At 47.9% G+C, this 21,798-nt stretch overlaps 1 protein-coding gene and 1 long non-coding RNA gene across 4 annotated transcripts in view; one reads left to right on the top strand and one right to left on the bottom strand.

Annotated features, from left to right (window-relative positions):
- The first annotated feature begins 1,469 nt into the window (after positions 1-1,469).
- On the top strand, positions 1,470-19,695 carry LOC119956327. Its single transcript, XR_005458632.1, has 2 exons — positions 1,470-1,655; positions 19,437-19,695. It is a non-coding gene; the product is annotated as an uncharacterized LOC119956327 (long non-coding RNA).
- The window catches only part of LOC119956324 (galanin receptor 2b-like), a 30,874-nt gene continuing 28,701 nt past the window's right edge, over positions 19,626-21,798 (bottom strand). For all 3 annotated transcript variants that reach the window (XM_038783458.1, XM_038783457.1, XM_038783456.1), the window contains exon 3: positions 19,626-20,922. In XM_038783458.1, coding sequence (XP_038639386.1) covers positions 20,163-20,922 — 760 coding nt within the window. In that variant the 3' untranslated portion in view covers positions 19,626-20,162. The remainder of the gene's footprint in view (positions 20,923-21,798) is intronic.

Below are 21,798 nucleotides of genomic sequence, written 5' to 3'. Positions count from 1 at the left end.
CCATTTTTGCTCTGCTGTCTTCCCCACTAGGGTCTGCTTCCAGTCGATTTTCGCCAGTTCCTCTCTCATGCCCTCGTAATTACCTTTATTTAACTGTAACACCATTACATCCGATTTTGCCTTCTCTCTTTCAAACTGCAGACTGAACTCAACCATATTATGATCGCTGCTTCCTAAGTGTTCCCTTACTTTAAGATCTTTTATAAAGTCTGGTTCATTACATAGCACTAGGTCCAGAATAGCCTGCTCCCTTGTGGGCTCCATGACAAGCTGTTCCAAAAAGCCATCTTGTAAGCATTCCATGAATTCCTTTTCTTTGGATCCACTGGCTACGTTATTTACCCAATCCACCTGCATATTGAAGTCCCCCATGATCACCGTGACCTTGCCTTTCTGACATGCCTTTTCTATTTCCCGGTACATGTTGCGCCCCTGGTCCTGACCACTGTTAGGAGATCTGTACATAACTCCCATTATGGTTTTTTTGCCTTTGTGGTTCCTCAATTCTACCCACACAGACTCCACATCATCCGACCCTATGTCGTTTAGTGCCATAGATTTAATTTTGTTCTTAACTAACAAGGCAACCCCACCCCTCGGCCCACCTCCCTGTCTTTTCGATAGGTTGTATATCCTTGGATGTTTAACTGCCAGTCCTGAACCCCCTGCAGCCATGTCTCTGTGATGCCTACCACATCATAATCATTCACGATGATCTGTGCCATTAGTTCATCTACTTTGTCACAAATGCTACGAACATTCAGGTAAAGTGCCTTAATGCTAACTTTCTTATCATTACAGATATTGGAAGTCCTAAGATGTCCAAAGTTATCCTTCCTTTTTGTTGAATTCCTAGTCTGCCTCAAGCTTAAATCCACCTGCCTACATGTTATACACATCTCTCATGAACACTGCTCTCGTGTACAGAACCCTGATTTACACAGTCCTCAATTACACTGCCCTCATGTACAAAGCCCTCATGTACACAGCCCTCATGTACACAGCCCTCATGTACACATCTCTCATGTATACCACCCTCATTTACACTGCCCTCCTTTACACATGTCTCATTTACACAGCTCTCATGTACACCATCCTCATATACCCAGCCCTTATTTACACACCTCTCTTTTACACGGATCTCATTGACACGTCTCTGATGCACACAGCTCTCAACATACAATGTGCCGATCTCCTATGTTGTATGAAGGAGGGTTTCAGAGATAGGGAGGAGGGAGATTAATGAGAAATTTGCAAACACTTACCACCCAAGGCGACTGGTTAAATGCAATTCTTAACTTTTTTAAAGTTTAAATTGATTAGGATTTCAGTCTAATTGGATGTTGATCTTTAGCTGGTTCTATCCAAGATATCAGAATCCTACGCTCCCAATTAATTTTGTTCGCCGCCCACTCCAAAAGCAATTTTAAGCCTCTCCTTTTTCTAATTATATTTTTATTTCCCAGACACAGGTTTAAACAGACGGGAGCTTTTCTGATGGAGCTCAGAGCGGACGTTAAGGCGGGGGCGAGGTCCAATTCAATGCTCTGTTTTGCAATCTCATCCTTTCGGCCAAGTCTGCTGACGCCAGTCAGTTCCCAACACCACGAACAGGGCAACACAGGTGCCTGTTCCCCGGGCCTGAGCTGCAGGCGGTGAGTGTGACTGGGCTATTTGGGGTTGTTGCAAACACAGGGTTATAGTCATAGAATCATACAGCACAGATTCAGGCCCTTCGGCCCACCATGTCTATGCTGACCATCAGACACCGATCGATACTAATCTACACTACAGTGTGCAAGAGTCCAAAATATAAACAGTCACCTGGCAGTACAGAACTTGAATATTTCAGAAAATAGTAGCGCAAATCTGGTGTGTATGTGATACGGGCAACACTTGCTGAACAACCTTGAGTGCGCTAATGGCTACACTAACAACCAGTTTAAGATAATCAGTCAAACTCATAACATGGCTCATTATCACTTGCTCCAAGTATCATACATTCATGAGCAGGGTGTGGTTTTTTGGCAAACAAAAGGAATATGTCCAAGCCTTATGACTTTTCTGAATTACCCGGGAGCTTGGGGGGCCGACAGTTTCCCCGTTGCTTTCCCCGTGGCAAAGCCTCTGCCAATCAGAGTGGACATTCTGACTAATCAGCACCCTTTTCTCCTGTGGTATAAAGTGTTGTGATGGTTTGAAATTTGGTATTCGTGTGTTTGTCCTGATGAGTGCGAGTCGAAAAGCTTCGACAACATGTCTCCCTTTTTGTCACGATTCATAGCTGGATAATTTCATTGTGATCAAAAGTACAAATTGCAGTTGAGATTTTCAGAAGCTATTCAACCTAGGGAAGCGTCAGCAGTTTGCATCCAGAGTGTGGTTGGTCTGAACACCTGCAAACGGGGTTTATTTTTCATGATTGGCCAATGAAGGCACTGGCAGAACTCACCGCCATAAAAACTGGAAAAATGTGTTGAAACAAATCGATAAACACATTTTAAAGAAAATGTTTGATTTTGCACTGAAGGCTCTCACCCCGCCAGCATTGATACCCACCCAGCGGTGGGCAACGCAGTCACCACACAGGGACACCGAAAACCAAATCCTGTTTGTTTACTGATTCCTGGGGAGTGGGGTGAGGGTGAGGGGAGGGGTAGGCTTCCCTCGCTGTCAGAAACTCAGTTCCTTACTGAGAGACTCGACATTGGGCAATGGAGGGGCACAGAGAGCCATGCCTTTCCTTGGTTCTGACCCGTTCCAGCGGCCCCACCCCCACCCCGTGACCCTCATCCCGCCCTGGCTCACCTACAGCCTGGGGTCCCTCGCTAATCCTGGGCCTCCCCTTCATGTGTTACCGGCAGCTACTCCCTCTGGCACTGATGGGCTGGCGTGTGTGAGGGCGCGTGTGTGAGTGAGGGTGTATTTGAGTAAATGTGTGGGCGTCTAAAGGTGTGTGTGTGCGAATGAGGGTATATTTGACTGAATGCATGTATGTGAGGGTGTGTGTGTGAGGGCATGTGTAAGGGTGTGTGTGAGGGTGTATGTGAGGGTGTGTGTGTGAGGGTGTATGTGAGGGTGTGTGAGGGTGTGTGTGTGAGGGTGTATGTGAGGGTGTGTGAGTGAGGGTGTGTTTGAGTGAATGCATGTATGTGAAGGTGTGCTTATGAGGGCATGTGTGTGAGGATGTGTGTGAGGGTGTGTGTGAGGATGTGTGCGGGTATGAGTGTGAGTGTGTGTTTGAGTGAATGCGTGTATGTGTGCTTGTGAAGGTGTGTGTGAGGGTGTGTGTCTGTGTGTGTGTGTAAGGGTGTGTGCATGAGGGTGTGTGTGTGTGAGAGTGTGTGTGTGCGATGGTATGTGTGTGAGGGTGAGTGTGTGTGAGGGTGAGTGTGTGTGCGAGGGTGTGTGTGTGAGGGTGTGTGTGTGTGAGGGTGAGTGTGTGTGAGGGTGTGTGTGTGCGAGGGTGTGTGTGCGAGGGTATGTGTGTGAGGGTGAGTGTGTGTGAGGGTGTGTGTGAGGGTAGAGCCTGAGGGTATGCATGTGAGGGTGTGTGTATGAGTGCGTGTGTGCGTGTGTGAGGGTATGTGTCTGAGGGTATGTATGTGAGGGTGTATGTGTGAGAGGGTGTGTGTGGGGGGTGTAATTGCTATGTAATTCTATGTAAATCTATGTGTGTGTGAGGGTGTGTGTGAGGGTATGTGTGAACGCATATGTATGAGGGTATGTGTGCGAGGGTGTGTGTGTGTGTGTCTGAGGGTATGTGTGTGAGAGTGTGTGTGTGGGGGGTGTTTGTGATGGTGTGTGTGTGAGGGTATGTGTCTGAGGGTATGTGTGGGAGAGTGTGTGTGTGAGTGTGTGTGTGTGGGGCGTGTTTGTGATGGTGTGTGTGTGAGGGTGTGTGTGTGTGTGTGTGTAGGGGTATGTGTGTGAGGGTATGTGTTTGAGGGTGTGTGTGTGTGTGAGGGTGTGTGTGAGGGTGTGTGTTTGAGGGTGTGTGTGACGGTGTGTGTGCGTGGGGGATGTGTGTGAGAGTGTGTGTGTGAGGGTGTGTGTGTGTGAGGGTGTGGTTGCGGGTGTGTGTGTGAGGGTGTGTGTGTTAGGGTGTGTGTGTGAGGGTTTGTGTGTGAGAGTGTGTGTGAGGGTGTGTCTGTGGGGTATGTGTGTGAGGGTATGTGTGTGTGATAGTGTGTGTGAGGGTATGTGTGTGAGGGTATGTGAGGGTATGTGTGTGAGGGTGTTTGAGTGAGAGTGTGTGTTAGGGTGTGTGGGGTATGTGTGTGAGGGTGTGTGTGTGAGGGTGTGTGTGAGGGTTTGTGTGAGGGTTTGTGTGAGGGTATGTGTGTGAGGGTATGTGTGTGAGGGTATGTGTGTGAGGGTATGTGCGTGAGGGTATGTGTGTGAGGGTGTTTGAGTGAGAGTGTGTGTTAGGTTGTGTGGGGTATGTGTGAGGGTTTGTGTGAGGGTGTGTGTGAGGGTGTGTGAGGGTGTGTGTGTGGGTGTGTGGGGTATGTGTGTGAGGGTGTGTGTGAGGGTGTGTGTGAGGATGTGTGTGAGGGTATGTGTGTGAGGGTGTGTGTGAGGGTGTGTGTGAGGGTATGTGTGTGAGGGTATGTGTGGGGTATGTGTGTGAGGGAGTGTGTGTGAGGGTATGTGTGTGAGGGTGTGTGGGGTATGTGTGTGAGGGTTTGTGTGAGGGTATGTGTGTGAGGGTGTGTGTGTGAGGGTGTGTGTGAGGGTGTGTGTGAGGGTATGTGTGAGGGTGTGTGGGGTATGTGTGTGAGGGTGTGTGTGTGAGAGTGTGTGTGAGGGTGTGTGTGAGGGTGTGTGTGAGGGTGTGTGTGAGGGTATGTGTGAGGGTGTGTGGGGTGTGTGTGTGAGGGTGTGTGTGTGAGGGTGTGTGTGTGAGGGTGTGTGTGTGAGGGTATGTGTGTGAGGGTGTGTGTGAGGGTGTGTGTGAGGGTGTGTGTGAGGGTGTGTGTGTGGGGGTGTGTGTGAGGGTGTGTGTGAGGGTGTGTGTGAGGGTATGTGTGAGGGTGTGTGGGGTATGTGTGTGAGGGTGTGTGTGTGAGGGGGTGTGTGTGAGGGTGTGTGTGAGGGTATGTGTGAGGGTATGTGTGAGAGGGTGTGTGGGGTATGTGTGTGAGGGTGTGTGGGGTATGTGTGTGAGGGTTTGTGTGAGGGTATGTGTGTGGGGTATGTGTGTGAGGGTATGTGTGTGAGGGTTTGTGTGAGGGTATGTGTGTGGGGTATGTGTGTGAGGGTATGTGTGTGAGGGTATGTGTGTGAGGGTGTGTGTGTGAGGGTGTGTGTGTGAGGGTATGTGTGTGGGGTATGTGTGTGAGGGTGTGTGTGTGAGGGTGTGTGTGTGAGGGTGTGTGTGTGAGGGTGTGTGTGTGAGGGTGTGTGTGTGAGGGTGTGTGTGTGAGGGTATGTGTGTGGGGTATGTGTGTGAGGGTGTGTGTGTGAGGGTGTGTGTGTGAGGGTGTGTGTGTGAGGGTGTGTGTGAGGGTATGTGTGTGAGGGTGTTTGAGTGAAGTATTTTTGTGTGTTTTTGTTGTGAACATTATGTGAATCGATGCCTCCTGTTTACAGAACCGGTTCCCTTCACTGAGCGGACTATGGATTATGTATAATTTTGTCTGTTTCATTCCCATTCATTTCTAATTTAATTTCTTGTCTGGGAAATTAATTCCTTCCCAACTCAAGACGCAAATTATTTTCATATTGGCTCGGGTTCCCATAGGAACTTATTGGACGGATATCGTGATCGATGATTATTTACAGCAAAGCTCATTCTCATTAATAAGTTATCGGTTAAAGTTATGTCGGGTTGTGGGAGACGTTGCCAGATACATTGCTGTTCTTCGCTATTTCAGAATAATTTAAATGAACGTGTGCAAACAGGTGTGAGCAGAACTTTCCGTGATCATTCTGAGTGTGCGGGTTTACTGGGGAAAGTGTTCCAAGTTACACATCAACATTGCCACTTTCCAAAATGGGAGCCAGCCTTACCCCGGGGATGGGTAATGAGTGCTGGCCTTGCCAACAACGCGCTTATCCAATCAAAGAACTTTAAAAATGAGGAACCGGAGGGTTCAATTAGATACTCGAGGGGCTGTTTGGATCAGTGACCAAATCTTGGTAAGGGAGGATGAGGAGAAGTGGAGGGACGCAAAGGTTCAGCCAGGGTCCAGGCAGCTTCTGGTATGCCAAAATCCATCCACCGTAAAATTAACATTTGCTTCGGCAGCAACTGCTCTTTAATGTGTAAGAGAGAGCCAACCTTTACATCACCCTGTTTCCTCATTTCACTCTGGTTCAGGCCAAGGTCTACATCACCCAGTTTTGGTGATTGTAGCAATTTCACATAGATTATATTGAGTTTAAGAGCCGTGAGGTTATGCTGCAACTATACAAGACCTTGGTTAGACCACATTTGGAGTATTGTGTGCAGTTCTGGTCACCTCATTATAGGAAGGATGTGGAAGCATTGGAAAGGGTGCAAAGGAGATTTACCAGGATGCTGCCTGGATTGGAGGGTAGCTCTTATGAGGAAAGGTTGAGGGAGCTAGGGCTTTTCTCATTGGAAGGAGGATGAGAGGTGACTTAATTGAGGTGTATAAGATGATGAGAGGGATAGATAGAGTGGACATTCAGCGACTTTTTCCTCGGGTGGATGTAGCTGTTACAAGGGGGCATAACTATAAGGTTCATGGTGGGAGATATAGGAGGGATGTCTGAGGTAGGTTCTTTACTCAGAGAGTGGTTGGGGCACTCCCAGCTATGGTAGTGGAGTCGGACACTTTAGGAACTTGTAAGCGGTTATTGGATAGGCTTATGGAGTTCACTAGAATGATTGAGAGTAGGTTGATTTGATCTTAGTTTCAGACTAGTTCGGCACAACATCGTGGGCCAAAGGGCCTGTACTGTGCTGTACAGTTCTATGTTCTATATTATATATATTGGGTGCAGTAAAGGTTAAAATCTGGGTTAGTGTGTGTGACCTCGGTAGTAGTCTTTTTTAAAAATTCATGCTTTAAAAGACAGATACTTTGGCTACTCAGGGACAATCAAAGCATCTTAAAGTTTGGGCTAATGGAATTTTGTTTATATGATGAAGGTTCCCCGGGAATTGGATAATTAGAGAAATTGGGCGCGATTTAACTAAATGGGAACCAAGTCCCATAGATAGCGTGTCCAGCCATGAGTGGGGATAAAAGATAGCAGTTAGGAATTATTGTTTTATTGTATTGTTAAGCATTGTTTGACAGGTCTGCCCAGTATTTGTGACATTCACAGATTATTCATAGAACATAGAACATTACAGCGCAGTACAGGCCCTTCAGCCCTCGATGTTGCGCCTACCTGAGAAGCCCCTCTAAAGCCCATCTACACTATTCCCTTATCGTCCATATGTCTATTCAATGACCATTTAAATGCGTTTAGTGTTGGCGAGTCCATTACTGTTGCAGGCAGGGCATCCCACGCCCTTACTACTCTCTGAGTAAAGAACCTACCTCTGACATCTGTCCTATATCTATCTCCCCTCAATTTAAAGCTATGTCCGCTCGTGCTAGACATCACCATCCGAGTAAAAAGGCTCTCGATGTCCACCCTATCTAATCCTCTGATCATCTTGTATGCCTCAATTAAGTCACCTCTTAACCTTCTTCTCTCTAACGAAAACAGCCTCAAGTCCCTCAGCCTTTCCTCGTAAGATCTTCCCTCCATACCAGGCAACATCCTTGTAAATCTCCTCTGTACCCTTTCCAATGCTTCCACATCCTTCCTATAATGCGGCGACCAGAACTGCACACAATACTCCAAATGTGGCTGCACCAGAGTTTTGTACAGCTGCAACATGACCTCATGGCTCCGAAACTCAATTCCTCTACCAATAAAAGCTAACACACCGTACACCTTCTTAACAACCCTCTGAACCTGGATGGCAACTTTCAGGGATCTATGAACATTGATAGCGAGATCTCTCTGCTCGTCCACACTACCAAGAATTTTACCATTAGCCAATATTCCGCATTCCTGTTATTCTTTCCAAAATGAATCACCTCACACTTTTCTGCATTAAACTCCATTTGCCACCTGTCAGCCCAGCTCTGCAGCTTATCTATGTCCCTCTGTAATTTGTAACATCCTTCTGCACTGTCCACAACTCCACCGACTTTAGTGTCATCTGCAAATTTACTAACCCATCCTTCTACGCCCTCCTCCAAGTCATTTATAAAAATGACAAACAGCAGCGGCCCTTAAACATATCCTTGTGGTACGCCACTCGAAACTGGACACCAGTCAGAACATTTCCCATCAACCACCACTCTTTGTCTTCTATCAGCTAGCCAATTTCTGATCCAAACTGTTAAATCACCCTGAATCCCATGCCTCTGTATTTTCTGCAATAGCCAACCGTGGGGAACCTTATCAAATGCTTTACTGAAATCCATATACACCACATCAACTGCTTTACCCTCATCCACCTGTTTGGTCACCTTCTCGAAGAACTCAATAAGGTTTGTGAGGCCCGACCTTCCCTTCACAAAACCATGTTGACTATCTCTAATCAAATTATTCCTTTCCCGATGATTATGCATCCTATCTCTTATAAACCTTTCCAAGACTTTTCCCACAACAGAAGTAAGGCTCACTGGTCTATAGTTACTGGGATTATCTCTACTCTCCTTCTTGAACAAGGGGACAACATGTGCTATCCTCCAGTCTTCTGGCACTATTCCTGTAGACAAAGATGACTTAAAGATCAAAGCCAAAGGCTCAGCAATCTCCTCCCTAGCTTCCCAAAGAATCCTAGGATAAATCCCATCCAGCCCAGGGGACTTATCTATTTTCACACTTTCTAGAATCGCTAACACCTCTTCCTTATGAACCTCAAGCCCTTCTAGTCTAGTATCTCAGTATTTTCCTCGACAACATTGTCTTTTTCCTGTGTGAATACGGACGAAAAATACTCATTTAGCACCTCTCCTATCTCCTCGGACTCCACGCACAACTTCCCACTACTGTCCTTGACTGGCCCTACTCTTACCTTAGTCATTCTTTTATTCCAGACATATTTATAGAAAGCTTTAGGGCTATCCTTGATCCTACCTGCCAAAGACTTCTCATGTCCTCTCCTGGCTCTTCTTAGCTCCCCCTTTCGAGCCTTCCTAGCTAACTTGTAACTCTCAAGTGCCCTAACTGAACCATCACGTCTCATCTTTACATAAGCCTCCTTCTTCCTCTTGACAAGTGTTTCAACTGCTTTATTAAACCACGGTTCCCTTGCTCGACCACTTCCTCCCTGCCTAACAGGTACATACTTATCAAGGACACGCAGTAGCTGTTCCTTGAACATGCTCCACATTTCCATTGTGTCCATCCCCTGCAGTTTTCCTCTCCAGCCGATGCATCCTAAGTCTTGCCTCATCGCATCATAATTGCCTTTCCCCCAGATATGACTCTTGCCTTGCGGTATATACCTATCCCTTTCCATCATTAAAGTAAACGTAATCGAATTGTGGTCACTATCACCAAAGTGCTCACCTACCTCCAAATCTGACACCTGTCCTGGTTCATTACCCAGTACCAAATCCAATACGGCCTCGCCTCTCGTTGGGCTATCTACATACTGCGTCAGGAAACCCTCCTGCACACATTGGACAAAAATGGACCCATCTAAAGTACACAAATTATAGTGTTTCCAGTCAGTATTTGGAAAGTTGAAAATCGCTTATTGTCACAAGTAGGCTTCAATGAAGTTACTGTGAAAAGCTTCTAGTCGCCACATTCCGGCGCCTGTTCGGGGAGGCTGGTACGGGAATCGAACCGTGCTGCTGGCCTGCCTTGGTCCGCTTTCAAAGCCAGCGATTTAGCTCAGTGAGCTAAACCAGCCCCTTAAAGTCCCCCATAACAACTACCCTGTTACGTTCCCTCCTATCCAGAATCATCTTTGCAATCCTTTCCTCTACATCTCTGGAACTTTTCGGAGGCCTATAGAAAATCCCTAACAGGGTGACCTCTCCTTTCCTGTTTCTTAACTCAGCCCATACTACCTCAGTATTCGAGTCCTCATCAAATGTCCTCTCAGCCACCGTAATACTGTCCTTGACTAACAATGCCACCCCACCCCCTCTCTTACCACCTTCCCTGAGTTTACTGAAATATTCAGTTTATTTCAGTCACTTTCCAGAAATACTACTTTCACTGGGGAGTATGGAAGTGCAAAATGGCACATGGTGGATAGTATAGTATGTTACCGTGCTCAAGGCAAAAACACTTAAGTCTCAAAACACAAACTCCACCCAGTTAGTGTTCCGAGAGTATTTGGAATCAGAATGCTGGAATATAATCATTTCATCTCAGAATATACCTCACCCATCCCCCTCACTACCTCACCCCTCACTCATCCCCCTCACCCCTCCCTACCTCACTCAGCCCCCTCACAACCTCACCCATCGCCCTCACTACCTCACCCCTCACTCATCCCCCTCACTACCTCACCCCTCCCTACCTCACTCATCCCCCTCACTCCTCCCCCTCACTACCTCACTCAACCCCCTCACTACCTCACTCCTCCCCCTCACTACCTCACCCATCCACCTCACTACCTCACCCATCCCCCTCACTACCTCACTCCTCCCCCTCACTACCTCACTCCTCCCCTCACTATCTCACTCCTCCCCACTGCCTCACTCATCCCCCTCATCCTCCCCCCCACTACCTCACTCAGCCCCCTCACTCCTCCCCCTTACTACCTCACTCACCCCCCTCACTACCTCACTCCTCCCCCCACTACCTCACTCCTCCCCTCACTACCTCACCCAACCCCCTCACTACCTCACTCCTCCCCTCACTACCTCGCCCATCCCCCTCACTACCTCACTCATCCCCCTCACTATCTCACTCCTCCCCCTCACTACCTCACTCCTCCCCTTCACTACCTCACTCACCCCCCTCACTCATCCCCCTCACTACCTCACTCCTCCCCCTCACTACCTCACTCCTCCCCCTCACTACCTCACCCATCCCCCTCACGACCTCACTCCTCCCCTCACTACCTCACACATCCCCCTCACTACCTCACTCCTCCCCTCACTACCTCACACATCCCCCTCACTACCTCACCATCCCCCTCACTACCTCACCCATCCCCTTCACTACCTCACCAATCCCCCTCACTACCTCACTCCTCCCCCTCACAACCTCACTCCTCCCCCTCACTACCTCACCATCCCCCTCACTACCTCACTCCTCCCCCTCACTACCTCACTCCTCCCCTCACTACCTCACTCATCCCCCTCACTACCTCACTCATCCCCTCACTCGTCCCCCTCACTACCTCACTCATCCCCCTCAATACCTCACTCATCCCCCTCACTCCTCCCCCTCACTACCTCACTCCTTTCCCTCACTACCTCACTCATCCCCCTCACTACCTCACTCCTCCCCTCACTACCTCACGCATCCCCCTCACTCCTCCCCCTCACTACCTCACTCCTCCCCCTCACTACCTCACTCCTCCCCCTCACTACATCACTCCTCCCCCTCACTACCTCACTCATCCCCCTCACTACCTCACTCATCCCCTCACTCATCCCCCTCACTACCTCACTCCTCCCCCTCACATCACTCCTGCCCCTCTACCTCACTCCTCCCCTTTACTACCTCACTCACCCCCTCACTACATCACTCCTCCCCTCACTGCCTCACCTATCCCCCTCACTACCTCACCTATCCCCCTCACTACCTCACTCATCCCCCTCACTATCCCACTCCTCCCCCTCACTACCTCACTCCTCCCCCTCACTACCTCACCTATCCCCCTCACTACCTCACTCATCCCCCTCACTATCCCACTCCTCCCCCTCACTACCTCACTCCTCCCCCTCACTACCTCACGCTCCCCCTCACTCCTCCCCCTCACAACCTCACTCCTCCCCCTCACTACCTCACGCATCCCCCTCACTCCTCCCCCTCACAACCTCACTCCTCCCCCTCACTACCTCACTCCTCCCCCTCACTACATCACTCCTCCCCCTCACTACCTCACACCTCCCCCTCACTACCTCACTCCTCCCCCTCACTATATCACTCCTCCCCCTCACTACCTCACTCCTCCCCTCACTACCTCACTCATCCCCCTCACTACCTCACTCCTCCCCCTCACTACATCACTCCTCCCCCTCACTACATCACTCCTCCCCCTCACTACCTCACTCCTCCCCTCACTACCTCACTCATCCCCCTCACTACCTCACTCATCCCCTCACTCGTCCCCCTCACTACCTCACTCATCCCCCTCAATACCTCACTCATCCCCCTCACTCCTCCCCCTCACTACCTCACTCCTTCCCCTCACTACCTCACTCATCCCCTCACTACCTCACTCCTCCCCCTCACTACCTCACTCCTCACTACCTCACTCCTCCCCCTCACTACCTCACCCCTCAATACCTCACTCCTCCCCTCACTACCTCATCCCCTCACTACCTCATCCCCTCACTACCTCATCCCCTCACTACCTCATCCCCTCACTACCTCACTCATCCCCCTCACTACCTCACTCATCCCCCTCACTACCTCACTCATCCCCTCACTCGTCCCCCTCACTACCTCACTCATCCCCCTCAATACCTCACTCATCCCCCTCACTCCGCCCCCTCACTACCTCACTCCTTCCCCTCACTACCTCACTCATCCCTCACTACCTCACTCCTCCCCCTCACTACCTCACGCATCCCCCTCACTCCTCCCCCTCACTACCTCACTCCTCCCCCTCACTACCTCACTCATCCCCCTCACTACCTCACTCATCCCCTCACTCGTCCCCCTCACTACCTCACTCATCCCCCTCAATACCTCACTCATCCCCTCACTCCTCCCCCTCACTACCTCACTCATCCCTCACTACCTCAGTCCCCTCACTACCTCATCATCACCTCACTACCTCACTCCTCCCCCTCATACCTCACGCATCCCCCTCATCCCCCCTCACTACCTCACTCCTCCCCCTCACTACCTCACTCATCCCCCTCACTACCTCACTCATCCCTCACTCGTCCCCTCACTACCTCACTCATCCCCCTCAATACCTCACTCATCCCCCTCACTCCTCCCCCTCACTACCTCACTCCTTCCCCTCACTACCTCACTCATCCCCTCACTACCTCACTCCCTCACTACCTCACTACCTCACTCCTCCCCCTCACTACCTCACCCCTCACTACCTCATCCCCTCACTACCTCATCCCCTCACTACCTCATCCCCTCACTACCTCATCCCCTCACTACCTCATCCCCTCACTACCTCACTCATCCCCCTCACTACCTCACTCATCCCCCTCACTACCTCACTCATCCCCCTCACTACCTCACTCGTCCCCCTCACTATCTCACTCCTCCCCCTCACTACCTCACTCCTCCGCCTCACTACCTCACTCCTCCCCCTCATTCCACCCCCCCCACTACCTCACTCGTCCCCCTCACTACCTCACTCATCCCCCTCACTCCTCCTCCTCACCACCTCACTCTTCTCCTTTAAGACTCTTCTTAACCCTACCTCATTCACCAAGTTTTTAATAATCGGACCCAATATCTCCGCAATGAAAAAAAAAAGAAATTTAAAAAGGCTTATTGTCACGAGTAGGCTTCAATGAAGTTTCTGTGAAAAGCCCCTAGTCGCCACATTCCGGCGCCTGTCCGGGGAGGCTGGTACGGGAATCGAACCGTGCTGCTGGCCTGCCTTGGTCTGCTTTAAAAGCCAGCGATTTAGCCCAGTGAGCTAAACCAGCCCCAATGGTGACATATTTTGTAAAAATGCATCTAAAGATTGATTATTATAGCTGTGAATCATCACAATACTCCTGTGAAGTGCCTTGTGGCTATTCATTACTTCAAAGTCGCTGTATAAATGTACCTTGTCGTGGGGCTGGCCGTGGTCAATGATGTCCAATCCCATCATTGAAACAGGAGTTGCTCAGAGACAATCGCCAGGGAGCTCAAAGCCTGATTAAACAGCAGCTCGTAAAGGGCTGCAGTTCACGTAGACTGGATTCGGAGAGGTAAAAATGATGGAATGCACAGCCATTTGAGTTGCCTGGAAAAAGATCCATTATTCACCTTGTGGCTTCTGAGCTTCGGTTGATGGGAAGCTGCAGGCTGACCGATAACAGCGTGTGATTTGGCTGTCACATGTATAACAGACATTGGGGTGATGTTTATAATTCAATTTAACTATCTCCTCACCCAGAATGGCTGGTCTGCGGCTTGTAAGAGTCCCTCCTTATTTGAAGCAGAAGACTCAAAGTTGAAAGAGGCTGCTTGCCAGGACATTGTGTTTCCAGGTTTCGTGTTTGGAAAGTAGAAGCCAGACTTCTCGGCACCGGGTGGATCTTAGGAGCCAGTTGTGGAGGGCCTCGGTTCGGTTGGTTGACTGGCAACCAGCAGATTGGCCAGGGATAGTGTTCTGCCTGACAACAGTGAATGATCGGTTCCTGTTTGATGCTTTCTGAGAGAACTTGGTGGAAGTGTGTAGACCTTGGAAGTGAAAGGAACGCTCTCTCTCGCTCTCTTGCTGTACAGTAAGAAGTCTAACAACACCACGTTAAAGTCCAACAGGTTTGTTTCAAATCACTAGCTTTCGGAGCACTGCTCCTTCCTCAGGTGAATGAAGAGGTAGGCTCCAGAAACATATATATGGACAAAGTCAAAGATGCAAGACGATACTTTGAATGCGAGCATTTGCAGGTAAATAAGTCTTTACAGAGCCAGAGGGATAATCCTAGGTTAAAGAGTATCAAACCAGTAGTGAGATTAGCTGTAGATGAGTATAGAGTCGATGTTATTAGTCAACTGTGTATCCTTAAGGAGTACATGCTGAATCCAAGTTAATAGTGCAAATAATTGAGTCGCTTTGTTTAAGTTAAAGCTATTTTGTTGTCTTTGTGAACACTATGCCAACCATCCTGAAATAAGCAACACAAATAGCACCACACTCCAAGTCGCGCCTCATTTGTACCCTGACTGCATCCACTGAAGAATCGAGCTCCATTATAAAGCTTTACAACCAAGAGGAGTTTGAATTCACTCGCCTTAAGCCAGCCTTTTCTATAATTGAACATTTCACCTTCAGCTGAAGGAAGTTTCAGAGATTTAGCTTTGTCAGTGGCTGGAGAAATGTTGTTATTAGTATTGATAATCAACTGATGTTTCTTTCTTGCATCTTATTACATGCATTCCTGAATTGTCAATCGCTATTCCAATCAGCTCTCAAATTGATCTGTAAATCCTCTGGTGCACATCAAGTCTCAAACCTCCAGTTTCCATCCTCTCTCACAAACCTGCATCAATTGTATCGCTGTTCCTGCGCTCAAGCCCTCTGTGCATTATTTTCTTCTCTTCAAACATTGCCAGCTGACAATCTTCAAAATTACTCACACTCTCCTCTAATCTGGCACATTCTCTCTGCCTTCATTCCTCCCTCTTCCCACACACCAGCAAGCCATGGGGCCGACAAAACCCAGCCTGACCAAACCTAGATTCTGCTGTGTGTCCGCACCATGCTCCCCTCAGCAGCCGAAAGCTGTGGATTCAAGTCTCACCCAGTGATGTCAAACGTCACGATGGTAAAGTGCAAACTTGACACGGGAGCGAAGGCAAACCTCCTCAGTTTAGATGACCTACGTGGTTTGTAGGTGCTGCCGAAGTCGTAACCCGGCCAAGTATACTAGTCAACTACACAGTTTGAGACATTGGGGGAATGTGTATGAGAAGCATGGGGCACAATAAAGGACATATTGTGCTGTTCTCCATTGTGGACACGAAACGTCTGTCCATCCTAGGGGCAGATGCGTGTGAGGCCCTGAACCTGGTGGAGCGGCTGGACATCACGGTCAGCGAGCTAACAATAGATTACAGTGATTTGCAACCTGATACAGTGGCGAAAGTATCCGATGAGATATGAGCTGTAGTGAAAGTGGACGAAGATCAGCCAGCGGTGGAAAACAAAGTTCCGAAATTCGGGATATCGGTATTTAAAAATGAGGACAGGCTCAGTCACATGATACAGAAACATGATGAGCCCATTTTACAGCATCTACAGCATGTTGCAGTAAGCTTTCAGCAACTGAGTTTCAATCTGGAACTCAAGCTTGAATCAAATGAGTACTTCGCAAATGAAGTGCTCGGAAAAGCACACAGGATGGAGTTACGGCCTGATGGGGGATAGTTTCTTCATATTCACAATTAGGGTATGCACCGGCTGTCACATTGACTGGAAGAATGGAATAAATGTCACAATGCTTGTCAGGTAGTCATGGAAAACATGCTGAATAACTCTTCTTTTCAATTTCTTCACTCCTCCTGAGGTTCCGAAGCTTGGGAGTGTTAGATAGAAGCTCTGCAGCAAGACTTGCTGCTGATTTAGAAATTGGTCAATTTCTGCGTGAGCACATACTTCCACGAGCAGTGTTGCACTTCTCGGAAGATGGTGATGATGAGAACAATGACACTAACAGCAAACACGACAATGATGATCGTGGTGATAAGTGCGAGGATGTTGTTGATGAGTGTGCAGATAGCGATGATCAGCACAAAGACTCTGATGATGATGAGTGGGAAGATATTGATGATGAAAACAACAACATTGATGTTGATGAGTGGGAAGATATTGATGATGAATACAAGAACATTGATATTGATGGTGATGAGTGGGAAGATATTGATGATGAATACAAGAACATTGATATTGATGGTGATGAGTGGGAAGATATTGATGATGAAAACAACAACATTGATGTTGATGGTGATGAGTGGGAAGATATTGATGAGGAATACAAGAACATTGATATTGATGGTGATGAGTGGGAAGATATTGATGAGGAATACAAGAACATTGATATTGATGGTGATGAGTGGGAAGATATTGATGAGGAATATCATGAGACCAGCTCTGATGATGTTGAAAATGATGACTCTGGTAGTGAGTCAGCGGAGGGCGATGACAAAACGCTGGTAAGATGGTTCTGAGAACGTCATGAGGTGATAGCACTGGACATTAAACAAATGGTAGAGAAGCTTATTCCAGGGGCACCTGGTGAATGGTCTCAAGACTCTGAAATTGATCCGCTGGTCGAGGTCTCCCCATCGGAAGATGAATGGGAGGAACTGATGACTATCTCGCTGTGTAGCTCGATGGATCACACACATATACTTGAGCAAGACAAGGGTGACCCATCGTCTGGATCATCACAGCCAGAGAGTGTCTGCATCGTCATTTCCAGTGATGAGGAGCCATTGAGCATTGCCTCAGCAAGCCAAGAAGGGGCAGCACCTGTTGTCGTGGATGTAACCTCCGCCCAGATGCCAGAAAGCGAGGTGCTCCAACATCCAGTTGACGGTGCAGAATTGGCCGTTGTCAGTGGGACGCATTGGTGCCTCAGGCTCCACCTGGGCATTCTCATACTTTCATACACATGCATACCAGCATCGAACCAGGGATTGCCAAGCCCAAACATTAAAAAAAAGAATTTGCAAATGAATTGTTAAAACAAGATGGAGGAAGAGGAGAAGAATGGGAGAGCAAGCTCACCCCACTGGTAAAAACAAAAGAGAGGCAAGTAATATGATGACTAATAAGCCAGAGACGGAAAAGACAAAAACATACAACGAAGCAGTGAACACCATCGTTGGAAGTATCATGTGAGTGTCCCTTTAAGAATGGTTTGGTCTTACCACATGGCTTGTAGCACGGCTTCAGTGATGTCATTTGTGGGTGGAGCTGGGCTGTGGCTGTCAGGTGAGAGGGGGGTTAGCGTTTGGGTTTCAGTTTTGGTTTGTTGCTTTGGACTGCAGAAGAAAAAAAACAGTGTTTGCCTGTTTTCTCTGTTTTTATTATAAAGCTGTTCCAGTGAACTGAAAGCACTTTGGGTGTGGCTAACCGTCATGGTAACTTTGAAGATAGAGTTGCTTTCCGGAAGGAGTTTTGAATCTGCTGGTTGGAGGCTGGATCTCAGGGAAAGGACCAGTCCCATTCAAGTGAGATTACAGTGTGCTGGGCCACACCCTTGAAAGGGGTTTTGGTTTATTGGATTTGTTATTGAATTGGAACAGTTACTAAGGGGGATTCATAAAGTGGTATATACATCGATTACTGTAGCGGTTGTGTGATTTTTCATGTTTGTAATTGAGAACAACTGTTTTACATATATTAACTTCATTCTTATAATAAACTTTGTTTTGATAAAAGCGCCTAGGAAGTTCGATGAATCACAACTGAAGTGAAGTCTCTTGTGCTAATCCAAGCCAAATTCAATATAAAAGTTATAGGTCAGGTGAACTTGATAATACACTTTGGAGTTTCTAAGCCCCGGTCCATAACAGAAAACACAAACAAAGAACAAGCTGGTGACGCACGTGTGGCAATTTTGGATGCATGCCTTCTGAAGGCACAGAGTAAAATGGATATGAAGCAAGAGAGCAGCATGCAAACCTTCAAAAAGGCTGGCAACAGCCCAAGTGATTATAGGGGTGATCCCGTGAGGGAGGCACAATGACCTGTGCGAAAGGGACAGACATTGACCAGGCATATCATGTTTATGGACACCCTAGTTAAACCTGTTATAATGTTCATGCTTATTACTAATGTATAGGGTAATGATAGTAATCATGTTTGTAAACAAAGTCTATATCTCCTAAGGAAGGGGGATGTGGTGATATGCCTGTAGATAGTATTGCATGTACTCAGCAGTGTGACCTCCCACTAACAGGTGGCCATGCATGCAGAAGTGTGACCTCCCACCAGCAGATGGCATCAGATATAAGTCAGTGCAAATCGGGCGATCCTCAGAAGATTGTAAGACGTACATGAGGATAGTCATGCACAAGGGTAATTCCAGGGGATTCTAAAGAAATTCTATGATAACTTGCTCTGTATCTGATTGTTACCTTACCACGTGTACATTAATAAAAATCCTGGTTTGGGCAAGTCACCAGCAGTTATGTAGATTCCTTGCTGGATAAAGAACACAGAACCCAACAATACTCACACGCCGACGAATGTGATTTACAGCTAATTAATTTTGAAGTGTAATCACTATTATATAAGCAGTTTTCAGTGAACTCCTACGCACTGCAAAGTGTTAACGATCAGATAATCTGTTTCAATGATTTGCGGAGATGATGGATAAAGATTAATTGCACTGGCGAGAAAGTGTTGCTCTTCTTCAGACAGGATCCGAGAGCAGACAGGATCTCCGTTTAAAACATCTGAAAGGCAGTTCCTCTGGCAGTGCAGCACTCCCTCAGTGTCAGCCTGGACTTGTGCACGAGATATTCCCAATGCCAAAAACACAGGAACACCAGTCACACATAGTATGGAGATTTATTTATTTGTACATTTTCACCAGAGTCTAAAACTTTCTTTACAGACGTTACACCATGAAGTCACCATTCAAACGGTAGCAATAAAGAGCAGGGCTCTTTCCAAGGCGTTGATTTGGTCGGGAAGTAGCAACATTATGGGCAACAGCACCAGAGAGAGAGAGAATAAGCTTCTGTTCAAATTCCAAAGAAAGAAGAAAATGCAAAATAGAGATGAACATTTCCTTGTGCCTGTCAGAACGGAGTAACATTTTGGTAATTAAAAGTTGAAACATCTTTTAAAACATTAAAGTGAAATAAATCCAATCCAAAATATGCCTGTTTTCTAAAGCACCACTTCACAACAATACATTGAGCTGCCCGACAGCCACATCAACTCAGAACTAAGCAGGGGATAGCGAAGCAGGTTGGGGAATCAGAAAGTTCCTATTGTTTCTGGCAGTGATTTACCGAAGCAATGAGCAGCCACAAAGAACCAACTAGTTAGCTACTTTGGCATCAACATTATTCACACGCTCATGCACACAAAATACCGTCACAAGTGTCCAATTATTTCCGGCTCTTCAGTTTGGAGGACCCAATGCTGTAACAGCTGCTGAAAACGTCGGGAGTACTTTTTCAGCCATCGTAAACAAACTTTGGTTCTGTCCAAAAAATAATTACAAGTGACCAACTCTTGCACTGCGCTCCACTTCACCCAGGCGAATCTTTGAATATTTGAGTGACCTGCTCTGTAATACAGTCAGGACCAAAGCCACCAAGCCCTCTTCCATTCAGGGATAGCGTTGCACCCCCTGCCTCAGAGGAACTCTTGGCTCGTTGCGGCCCCCACTGCTTTCTACCAGGTCCGACCGCCCGAATTTGCAGTTTTCCTCGTTTATCTGCGAGGTTTCAGTCGTCGGGGCCTGGAACCCAGTCACAATGTTGGCCACGTGGACAACGTGGACCTTATTGGCCGCTTGCTTCTTCAGGAGGCAAGTGAAGACCTGTTTGAATCTCTTGCGAAAATGCTTGGATATCAAAGCGTAGACAATGGGGTTGAGGCAGGAGTTGGCATAGGACAAACAGTGAGAGACAAGCCTCAGGGCGTAGGTTGCCTTGTTAAAGGGGAAATAACCAAACCAAAAGCACAGGATCACCACGTGGTGGGGTAACCAACAGAGACAAAAGAGCACGGCAACAATGATAATCATTTTGGTCACTTTCCGCTTCGCTTTCTTGGATTCGGAGATGGTTCCGATGGGATCCACCGATGTCCACAGATGTTTGATTGTTCTGGTGTAGGCAAGGCTCAAGATTGTAACTGGGATTAAAAAGCCAAAAACGAAAGAAGAAACGTCCATTATTTTCCTCTTTCTGTCCTGCCAGATTGGCACACAGACGGGTATGCCTCTGAAATGGACAATCTGGTAGTAACTCAGGTATGGTCCAGCCAAGATGATGGACAATGTCCAGATGATGGCAATGGCTGCTGTCGCATTGCGAGCTGTGCGGAGATCTCGGGATTTCAAGGGATATCGTATGGCCAGATATCTACAAACAGAAACAAGGGATATGATCATACCCTGTATTGCTTCATCAGCCTTTCATTTCATTACATTAATTAGTTTAAACCTTTACAAGCTTCAGAATCACAGAAATACAGCGCTGAACAGGCCTTTTAGCCCATCAAGACCGCACTGACACCTGATAAACACCTGACCTGCCGACCTCATCCCATTTTCCAGCATTTGGTCCATAGCCTTGAAAGTTATGATGTGCCAAGTGTTCATCCAGGTACTTTTTAAAGGGAATGGGGCAACTTTCCAGGATCTGAAAACCACTCCAGGAACTGGAACTAATACCAGGATCTGGAACCCACTCGTGGGTTTCCTCCGGGTGCTCCGGTTTCCTCCCACAGTCCAAAGATGTGCGGGTTAGGTGGATTGGCCGTGATAAATTGCCCGTAGTGTCCTAATAAAAGTAAGGTTAGGGGGGGGGGGGGTTGTTGGGTTATGGGTATAGGGTGGATACGTGGGTTTGAGTAGGGTGATCATGGCTCGGCACAACATCGAGGGCCGAAGGGCCTGTTCTGTGCGGTACTGTTCTATGTTCTAAGGGTCTGGAACCCACTCCAGGATCTGAACCCACTCCAAGATCTGGAACCCACTCCAGGAACTGGAACCCACTCCAGGATCTGAACCCACTCCAGGATCTGGAACCCACTCCAGGATCCGGAACCCACTCCAGGAACTGGAACCCATTCCAGAATCTAGAACCGACTCCAGGATCCAGAACCCACTCCAGGAACTGGAACCCACTCCAGGATCTGAACCCACTCCAGGATCCAGAACCCACTCCAGGATCTGGAACCCACTCCAGGATCTGAACCCACTCCAGGATCCGGAACCCACTCCAGGAACTGGAACC

Source organism: Scyliorhinus canicula, chromosome 23, assembly GCF_902713615.1.
Source record: "Scyliorhinus canicula chromosome 23, sScyCan1.1, whole genome shotgun sequence".
In the NCBI taxonomy this organism is placed as follows: domain Eukaryota; kingdom Metazoa; phylum Chordata; class Chondrichthyes; order Carcharhiniformes; family Scyliorhinidae; genus Scyliorhinus; species Scyliorhinus canicula.
This window is presented reverse-complemented; position numbering and strand designations above follow the sequence as displayed.